Genomic DNA, 10,750 nt, shown 5'->3' with positions numbered 1-10,750 from the left:
GCCTCTCCTGCCTCCTCAGCAGCGCTAAGGATGTCCAACTGCAGCTTAGGCCTGCTCTCCGCTGGCAAGTGGACATCCCCCAAGGGCTCCTGGGCTGCCAGAGGGATGTCTGACTGCCAGCTTAGGCCCAATCCCCTGGGGAGTAGGCCTAAGCCAGCAGGTGGTCATTCCCTGAGGGGTCCCATACTGAGAGAGGGCACAGGCCGGGCTGAGGGACCTCCCCACCCCCGAGTGCACAAATTTTTTTGCACCAGGCCTCTAGTACATTATAAAGCCAGATGGCCCTCCCTCCTTCACTATTGGATTATGCTGGAAGTGAGACAGGGTATGCAGTGAAATGGCTGTAATTGATATGGGCTACAAGGACTATCAAGGAAATACTAAGACATATTTGTGGTTTAGAACACAAAGATCAGCTAGATCCAACCTGGAGACTAATTTCACCTCGCAATACATTAGCTTATTGTAATACATTAGCATTCTCAACCACACACCCCTGCTGCCATGATTGGAAACAGAAAGCCCATATAAGGACACAAATGGCCAACCATGCTCTTCTGAGAGAGAAGTCTCTACTGCTTTCTCAGGAAGATCCTGAAAATTTCTCCCCTTATTGCATGCCGTACTCCTCGATTAAATGAGTCTCAATAGAAGAAGCAAATCCCACTAGGGAAGGGCTGTTCTGACTATGGAGTAGCCTTCTCTCCCTCCCACTCCTTCACTAATAAACTCTCTTTCACTTTAAACTCTATGCTGGCTCATATTTGAAGTCTTTCCTGTGTGAAGTCAAGAACCCACAGTGGGTCATGGACCTTCGGGTCCCTGGAACACCTGCATCAGAAGGAGCCAAGAAGATCTGCCCTGCCTTCTGACCAGCTGGTGGGCCCACCTCCAGACCCACCTCCTTAGCCCCTGCAGGCATCTCTGTCCTGGATCACAGCTAGAACTTAAGTGCCACCAGGCACCTGGAAGCAGACCCACTATCAATCAGAGTCAGTAAAACAAAGATCACCATGAAAGTCAGCTTTGGACCAGACATGACTGAAAGTGTGTATCACAAGCAGAAACATGTGCTTGGGGCCTCTGGCTTTCAGGCAGGAGAGAGCTGGTGTGTGGGATGGCAGAGGCTGAGCTTGACTGGGAATCTGCCACTTGCTCTGGGGCCTATCAAAGAAGAGCTTCCCTGTGTGCGGGGCAGCTTCTCTCCCGGGAAGGGGTGGTCACTCCGGGGCAGCTGAGGACAACCCCAGCTTGGCCGCGTCAGCTCCCCACTTATCTACTGGCTGACATTTCCTCTCACTCCCCTCCCATTGGGTTGGCAGGTTTTGATCGCAGTGTTTCAGTGTGTATACACATTCCCTTGGGAGTCCTAGAGCTGTAGTAAAGATTCACCATATACAAACACACAGACATGTGCAAAGCAAGAAAAGGGCTGATGGAGACACACAGACGGCAACAGACACGCACACACACACACACACATGCACCACACTCCATTCTCTACTTCTCTTAGTTACACAGTCCTTACTCCTTCCAACCCTCTAATCACATGATTGGCTCCCCTGGCAACCAGCCCCCCATCTTTAGGGGCTTTCCAAAAATCACCTCATTCACACAAACTCAGTTGAAGTTGAGAAGGAGCTCCTTAGGAATAACAAGACATCAATTTATTCTTTATGGCTCTGAAGGACAAGATACCAAATATTATAACAAAAGATGTTCCCATTGCTTCTCATTTAAGAAATTCCAAAGTTTTTTGGAGCACTGTGCCAGAAATCGGGATGAAGACCAAATATATACTTCTTATATATCACAATATCACAGTTAGGTGTATTGTACTATATGACTAGCATGTCAGATCTAAAATATCACTGTTTAAGGGATGGTTAAAGTAGATTATTTATGTTTAAATAGTAAGTTTATTTAAATAAAAATACAAAATAAAAAATAGTTCAGGATAGGGCAAAAGTCAGGCACTAATAAACAGACGACTGGAGTTTGGGATGTTTTCTTTATCTGAAGTGTAGTTTTTTAATTATGTAGGTTCAAACTTGGAAATTAAGAGAAGCAATAAATAATCTGTATCAGTCCCACTCTTTTCCAATTATGAGATATCATGGATTCATTCGCTCATTTATTCATTCATCAGACATTTATCAAGGGCCTATTAGGTAAGGTTTAGGCAGACAAGAGGATATAGGGCTGCCCTGTATAGTCTGCTAGGGGAGAAAAACAAGGAAGTCATCATCATAGCCTAGACTAGGAAGAGAGAACATAGGGGTGTCTAACCACAGATCAGGAATCACTCATTGGAGAATGTGACAACTAAGGTAAGTTTTGAAGGACAAGGAAAAAATAGCCAAATGAGAAAGGGAAGCACCTTCCAGGCAGAGCAGACATCATTGCTGAGCATCTACCCTTAGTCTGCAGACTCAGCTCCACAAGTGTTTGACCCATTATGACTGGCACCCACCCACAGCCACAGAGGCTGGAATCAGTCCTGACTCCCTGGGCTTGCTGTTCCATCTCCAGTACCTTTACCAAGGTGCTCTTGCCCCGAGCTCTACTTGGTATGTCCAGTCAATAAAGTAGGCTGTGGGTTCTTGATCTGTTCTTCCTGGGACCAGATTTCTGCTCCCTGCTCACCTTGGCCTTGACCTGGATTTCTATACTTCCTACCTGATAAATCACCCAGAATCTTGATGTTGCCACCTGCCTGACTCCCAACATGGCCAATGCCCAGACTCTCCTTTTGCAATATCATAAGAAGAAGAGCTTCCCCTTAGCAAGCCCATACTCTGTTCTAGGCGTGGTTCATGCTTATTACAAGCACTAGAGGCCCGGTGCACAAAAATTTGTGCACTCGGGGGGCGGGGAGAGGGGGGTCCCCCAGCCCGGCCTGTGCCCTCTCGCAGTCTGGGACCCCTCGGGAGATAACGACCTGCTGGCTTAGGCCTGCTCCCGGGTGGCAGAGGGCAGGCCCAATCCCTAAGTGCAGCCCCTGGTCAGGCTCAGAGCAGGGCCGATTGGGGAGTTGGGGCGCCGCCCCGTCATGCACAGAGCAGGGCGGATCGGGAGGTTGCAATGCCACCCTCAGTCACGCTCAGGGTAGGGCCGATTGGGGGGTTGGGGCACCGCCCCCTGTCACACACAGAGCAGGGCCGATCAGGGGATTGGTGTGCTGCACCCTGTCAAACACAGAGCCGCAGGGCAATCAGGGGATTGGGGAGCTCCCCCCTATCAGGCACAGAGCAGGGCAGATCAGGGGGTTGGGGTGCCTTCCCCTGTCACGAACAGAGCAGGGCAGATAGGGAGGTTGTGGCCCCGCCCCCTGTCACACACAGAGCCACAGGCGATCAGGGGTTTGGGCGCTGCCCCCTGTCACGCTGATCCCGGTGCTGGGAGGCATATTACCCTTTTACTATATAGAATAGAGGCCTGGTGCATGGGTAGGGGCTGGCTGGTTTGCCCTGAAGGGTGTCCTGGATCAGGGTGGGGGTCCCCACTGGGGTGCCTGGCCAGTCTGGGTGAGGGGCTGAGGGCTGTTTTCCGGCTGGCGAGTGACTAAAGCTTCCAACCGCTCCTTGTTTTCTTCTCTCTCTTTTTTTTTATTCTGGGCCAGCTTTAGCTCTGAGGCCTGGGTGCCTGGCCAGTCTGGGTGAGGGGCTGAGGGCTGTTTTCCGGCTGGCGAGTGACTAAAGCTTCCAACCGCTCCTTGTTTTCTTCTCTCTCTTTTTTTTTATTCTGGGCCAGCTTTAGCTCTGAGGCCTGGGTGCCTGGCCAGTCTGGGTGAGGGGCTGAGGGCTGTTTTCCAGAAGCGAGTGACTGAAGCTCCCAACCGCTTTTTTTTTCTGGGGTTTTGTTTACCTTCTTATTTGCAACATAGTATATAGTTGCTTAGAGTTGCAACTGAGAGGCCGGCAAGTGAGGCGGGGAAAGTTGGAGACTGCAGCAAGCAAGCTCCCTGCTCACTTCAGTGCCTGGCTGCCGGCTGCCATCTTGGCTGACAGTTAATTTGCATATACTCACTGATTAGCCAATGAAAAGGGTAGCGGTCGTAAGCTAATTACCATGTTTCTCTTTTATTAGTGTAGATTATATCATTTGATTTTTGGAATAAAGATAGTTGAGAATGCTGAGTCCTTAAGAGTTTAAGGAACTACCTGAGATCATGCTTAGTAAGTGGTGGAGCCAAGGTGCATGCTCAGGTATCTGACACCAAGACCTGTGCACTTAACCACTGTGCTGCCTTCCCACTCCCTACAATGAATTTGCAAACCCACTGCATACCAGTGTTTGCCCTAGAGTTGAGGGCCTTGGGACTATGATTTGAGTGGCAGGCAGCCCTCCACCTCTATGATGAGCACCTCCAGAATATGAATGCCCTGATCCTATCCATTCCTGCCTTCCTTTCCTTCCCAACAGTCCAGAGCTCCCAGCATGCCTCACTACCCAGCCTGGATGGGTTCTAACCACTGACCACACTCTCAGAATGACCAAGGACAAGGAGTTCAGAATCCCAACTCAGTTATCAGAAATGACACCACATAGCTTATAGTTTCCATCTTTGGAAGCCCTTCCATGTTTTAAGTCTCAAGTTCAGAAATCCTGGCTTTCAGATCAGGCAAGAAATCCTGAAATATTCAATGCCTTATGGAGATCTTAGGCCTTCTCCAAAGGATTCCTTCACCCAGGAAAGCTGCTTATCTCAGTGCCTAGGGACTTGGAGGTAGGCAGGGAATGGGGAGTGGGGGCCCCCCTGGAATGCAGCAAGAAATGAAAGCAAAGGAGCAGCCTCATACCCAGTCCTGACTCCTGGGGTAAAATGCTTCCCTCTCGATACTATGTCAGGCCATGCCCAAGTCATGGCAGCCTCAACCCAGGCACCACAATGGGTCCCAGTGTGGCTGGATGGGGAGTCCCACACCAAGAGAAGATGTCATGGAGCTCTTAGGGAGGGTGGAGCTGCTGTGGGCTGCCAAGGCATAATGCACAAGCCCCGTGGGTGGCATAATGTGGTATTTATCTCCCTCACTGTGCAGTGAGGGGACAGGAGGAACAATCCTGACTCTGTGAGCAAGGTCCTCTGGGGAGTTCAGGCCTCACTAATGAAGATTAATAAGAGGGGGGAATCTACCCTTCATGGCTGCTGCCTTTGCCACATACATATTCATGGGCTGACGGGACAGCTCCTAGGAATGACTCATCCCACATAGAGGTAACAGGGTCAGAGGTATGGCAGTGCCAATCCACACTTGGGGTGGGTGTGTCTTGTGGGCAGTGACTTAGGAAACTCCAGGAAATACTCTTAAATATATGGAATTTCCCAGGCGAAATTTCTTCCTTTGCCCGCTGTAGACATAGAGTCTCGGTCTGACCTGAAGAACTTAGTTCTAGCTGAGTTCCAGAAGCAAGCCCAATACTGCTCCTTCTAACCAGTATCAGCTAACAGTAATCCTTGCACCATATCATCCTGCCTGGCATGGCCTTATGGAAGTTGCTGGAGGTCCCATGTGAGAGCTACAGGCACACCCGGAGGCTGAGTACATGCCCTTATTTTCTGAATCTCCTTCCATCTGGTTCTTCCACAATGTTCCCTCAACTAGGATTTTTAGGAAACAAATCCTTGCCCACCATAGGCGCCCAGAGTTTAGGAAGGTGACCTTGGTAGGAGAGTATACAGTGTGTGGGGAAATACGGACAAAAAACTAGGGCCTCTGCACCTGGTGTCTTCAGAAGAGTCAATGTTGACCCAGAACCTATACACACCATCATTTTGAGGTTAGTGGGTTTGGCCTAGACTCGCAGATATTTTGATATTTGACATGTTTTGTTCCCTGTTTCAGCGCACTCAGCCTCAGTCCTCAGGTAGCATAACCAAAAGAATACACACTGAGCCATACATCAAACCCCCTCCCTGCAACCCGCCTCCTGTAGCTTCCTGCTGAGCCACAGGCTAGTACTTAGCTGCAAGACAAATGTCTAACAGAGCTCAGAGAGCCTTACCTGCCTTTCTGACATGATGTAGAGCTGCTCGTGGTCCTTGGAGAAGGCCATATCCCGGAGCACAGGGCCTGGCTCCACCACCTGCACCGTCTCATACTGGAGGGCGTTGCCCCTGGGTCCATCCACACGGATCTGTGGAGAGAGGGGAGGAGAGCAGAGGTGAGTTCAGATCCTGCCCTGTTCGCAGTGGAGCTTCAGCTCCGAGACCCTCCAAGAGCCCGGGCAGAGGCAGTGAGCTCTGTCTCCACAGTGCCCAGAGGCCAGGCCCAATAGAGCAGGAGCGACACCGCTCACCACGGCCTCATGCTGGGAATGGCAAAAAGGGGGACTGGGGGACCACACCGCACTTCACCAAGAACCGGAGTTCTTTTCTCTGGTTCCCTGTGGCTCAGGTAAGTTTTGGAGAAGAGGATGGTGCTGGCAATGGGGAGCGGGTCTGGGATTGGGGAACACTGGATAACTGAAGCTGCCTCAGAGCAGAGTGTCGTTCTGTCACAGAAAGGCAATACATAGTATTGGCCACATTTGCGAACAGAAAACATGTGGGTGAAACAACGTGAGCTGATTCTTAGACATTGGTACCCAGCTATCCCTGTGGTGCCTTGGAGGGAACCAGGTGAGGAGCACCCAGAAGTTTTACACTGAGTGGGCTCGTTCTGGCCGTTGAAACCAGTGGCTCATGTCTCAGATTTTGGTGTAGATGGAGGGTCCTGAAACCTCCTAGAGGTGCCATTTGTGTCCCCAGGGAAAGGGGTGTGGACATTCCAGGAAAACGTGCTTCGGGCATGAGTCATCTCAGTCTTCCCAGAACAAGAACACTTAGCAGATAGATTGTCCTTGGCCCAGCCACAGGTCCTTCCTGGAACTGCTTGGACAATGTGGGGACAGCCAGGAAAGAGCTTTGCCCATACCCCCCATGACGGAGGACAGGTGTAGAAAAGCTGGCTCCTACTCTAGAATCAGAATCATCACACGTCTGAGCTGATAGATTTGATAGGATCACTACCCAGTGCTGAGAGGGCCACCCCCATAAGTCAGGACTAAACACTGTCAACAATGTGAGAAGGATGAGGGGAGCACGAAGGGAAACAGGAGAGGCGAGAGCTAGGAGATCACCAAACTTGATTAGATACCATGTAAGACTCTGTAAAAATAAAACAAAACAAACAAACAAAAAAAACCACTAAAGAAAAAATTATATTCCAAATATCTCCACTACGTACTCTTATTTTTAATTTTCAGTATTTAATTTTTGACCTCTTATAAGATGAAGGAGAACAGGAGAGCTATTCAGAGGAACTAAATTATAGCAGGGACACCACATTAATGACAACTAACCCATCAAGTCACCTGAAAGGTGGCTGCCTCTCGTTTCTGTTGCATTCACTGAACTCTGACACCAGGGTACTTTGTGATTCACACGTATGATTTTAGGTTTGTCCCAGGCTCCGTTTGTTTATTTGTTTTACTCTTAAGCATTATTTTTAAGCCCTTCCTAGACATCAGGGAGATGATCTTTCATATAATTCCTTATTGAGATAACCTCTCAATCTTATGACTTTAGTGCTGATTTGTCAGGTCTTGCATGACCCCTCTGGCACCCATTCTACCCTCTCTCACCTTTGGGGTGGGATTGGACCCATTCCCTGCTTGCTGTGGAGGTCTTGATAGTCATAAACAAGTCCATTTAATCTCACTCTCTTATCACAGTGATGGAGAGAAAGCAGGCCCAGCCAATCAGCATGTGCAATCAGAGCAAAGTGAGGACTGTGTTTCATGATGGGGTAAGAGAGGGTATCTCCTCACCCTCAACAGGGTCAGAGAAACAGGAGCCCAAAGAACTGCAGGCAGCACTTTTGTGCTAAGGAGGGGAGCTGGAACCAGGGAAGGCCAGGAGCAGAGATAGAAAAAAAAATTCCTGAGCCGCTGAATCAAAATAACCCCAAAGTCCTATGTCAAGACTTTATTGTTTCTCAAGATATGACCAGGGAAGGCCAGGAGCAGAGATAGAAAAAAAAATTTCCTGAGCCGCTGGATCAAAATAACCCCAAAGTCCTATATCAAGACTCTCTTGTTACTCAAGATATTTCCTTATTGTTAAAGTAATAAAAAGGCTTTTTCAATATCCAAAATCCTAACTGACATACAGATCATAGATGAGGAAAATGAGACCTAAACACCTGGCCTGGGCTGTAAAATCTGGGGAGAGAACTCTGACATGAGAGGCATGTTCCTCGCTGAGTTTCACAGGTCCTTCCTGGGGTGCGACCTGAGGCAGGAAGCTGAGGTCACTGTCTCTGCTCTGTACAATCCCAGTGGCTTTCGCCAGTCATTCCTGACAGTGATGCCCACATACTTGAGCTTGACAAATATTGATTCTAAAAGTGAAGAAATGCATTGATGAAGTTAAAACTCCTCTTTGCTGATTTCCCATTAAGCTCATTAAAAAACCAACCACCAAAAACTAGTAAAGGAATTAAAGAGAGATCTGTTTAGCTCTGAAAATCAAAATGCCTCCAATTCCAATAACCCTCCTGCTGTTCCTGTGCCCACTCCCCCAGCCACCAGGCATCTACCTGGCCAGGTCCCGACTTAATCTGAATGAAATGGGAGCTCATGCAGAGCGAGCTGAGATTACCACCCAAGTCTGACTGCACGGTGATGGCCTTGGCCCCCAGCCCAGCGAGGCTTCACCTCCAGCTGCGAGTCACCTCTGGAGCAGCATCAGGAGAGTGACAAGAGTGACACTGAGCACCCTGGCTGGTCTCCAGTCCCCTCAGGTCGCTGGCAGGAGCAGGCTCCCCAAGGGAAGTTGAATTTCGTGCCTGAGCGATCTTCTTTATCATTTAGTTCCAACTCCCCTGCTCGTTAGGATGAGGTGATGTGCTGGATGTAGGTGGACATCCGAAGAAAAGCAGGGACAGAGGGATCGACCAGGGAGCAAGTCCTCACAGGCTGGCCTTCCCCAGGGGGACGGGATAGAGTTATAGCCGCTCTGCCGAATTCTGTCTGTGTAGGAAATCAGTTTTTGGAAGGATAGGTCTCCCTTTCCTCCCACCCCACCCCATCCACTACTTATTTCAGAAAACCGAAAGAATCTCACACAAAATACAGGTAAAAGGCATTTGAAATGGGATTTGCTGAATGATGGACAATCATAAAATTTAGGTAGGATGGGCCGGTTGCCAGTGGCTGGGCTCTTACAAAAACAACAGCAACAAGAATGGTTAATACTCAGTAGTGTCAGGTACGATGCTAAGCATTCTACTTGCATTTACCTTCTCACTAAAATCTCATCATAATAACAGTAATGTGATAACTTTGCATGATGACAGATGGTTATTAGACTTAGTGTGGTGAACACATCCTAAGTTATGTAAATGTAGGATCACTATATTGTACACCTGAATCTAATTTAATATTGTATACCAACTACACTTTAATAAAAAAACTCAAAACTCTATGAGATAAACATTAATATAACCCCATTTACAGGAGAGGTACAGAGAGGGTTAATAACTTGTTCATGGTCACCCAGTTATTGATGGCATGGCCTTGACCCATACCCAGGTCTGACTGATTCTAGCGTCCCGGCTTCTATGCATTTACATACTACACTACTGGTCAGATAAACCTGAATCCCTTCAAGGATTGCAAGTAGATGGTGTTAAATAAACATTGCTCTGGGGGTGCCGGAGGGACCTTGTCTGCTGCTGAGTTCTTCTGGGAGAGGATCATGCCTGTGAATGAAGAAGGGGCTGTTGTAAATTTTCAAAATTATGATCCCTTATATTCTGTTTTATACCTTTCAAAGCATTCCTAAATAACAGTGTTTCATCTGATGGTTGTAAAATTTTTATGATGTTGACTGCCGGCATAGTCCTTCTCATTTTACCGATGAAGCAACTGAGACTGGGGTTATTCTACGCCTTGCTCCAAATTCCAGGATAAACCAATGACATTCAGGACTGGAACCCAGGTCTCCTGATTCATAGCTCAGCACGTGCCTCTTAGCTATGTAGATTTTCCAAGAGCCTTTGACAAGGTTCCACATTTACAAGGTACTTAAAAATAATGAGTCTCCATGGGACTTTGGGCAGTTTGGCCATAGAGAAAGGGCTGAGTTAGAGACAGAAAAGACACGCTTCTGTGTGGAGAAGTGGGAACTGGGGGAACTCCCCAAGCACTGGTGTTATGACTAGTCTTATTATCATTTCCTATAAGTGGTCTGGAGGAGGGAACGGGAAAATGTGCAGAATATTTTAAGCTCTTGGGGACAGCAAGAAGGCCAAGGCCAAGGATAGAGATGAACTGCCGCGGGAGCTGCACGGGGGTGCATAGACCTGGGACTGAGTCTCCTGGGGAAAAAGGCCATGCCTGAGCAGTCAGCACAGCAGCCCCGCTGCCTGGCACAGGACCCAAGACTTGGTTGGTGCTCATTAAGTAGTTACTGACAAGCGTTGGTGAAGGTGTGGGGAAGAGGGAGCCCTTTCATACTATTGGTGAGAATATAATATGGTACGGCCACTAAGAAAAACAGTATGGAGGTTCCTTAAAAATGTTTAAAGAGAACTACTGTATGATCCAGCATTCCACTCTTGTGTATATATCCAACGGAAGTGAAATCAATATCTCAAAGTGATACCCGTACTCTTATATCCATTGAAGCATTATTCACAAGAGCCAAGATATAGAAAAACCTAAATGTATGTCAATGGATAAAAAAGGTTATATATATATATAT

At 48.2% G+C, this 10,750-nt stretch overlaps 1 protein-coding gene across 2 annotated transcripts in view; it reads right to left on the bottom strand.

The window, feature by feature from the left end:
- Positions 1-10,750, bottom strand: part of PLXNA4 (plexin A4) — a 435,216-nt gene that overhangs the window by 150,142 nt on the left and 274,324 nt on the right. For both annotated transcript variants that reach the window (XR_001362828.1, XM_014542674.1), the window contains exon 4: positions 6,007-6,138. Coding sequence is in view for 1 of the 2 variants with exons in the window: in XM_014542674.1 (XP_014398160.1) it covers positions 6,007-6,138 (132 nt within the window). In the remaining variant the exon portion in view is untranslated. The remainder of the gene's footprint in view (positions 1-6,006; positions 6,139-10,750) is intronic.

Source organism: Myotis brandtii, unplaced genomic scaffold, assembly GCF_000412655.1.
Source record: "Myotis brandtii unplaced genomic scaffold, ASM41265v1 scaffold1084, whole genome shotgun sequence".
Taxonomy (NCBI): domain Eukaryota; kingdom Metazoa; phylum Chordata; class Mammalia; order Chiroptera; family Vespertilionidae; genus Myotis; species Myotis brandtii.
This window is presented reverse-complemented; position numbering and strand designations above follow the sequence as displayed.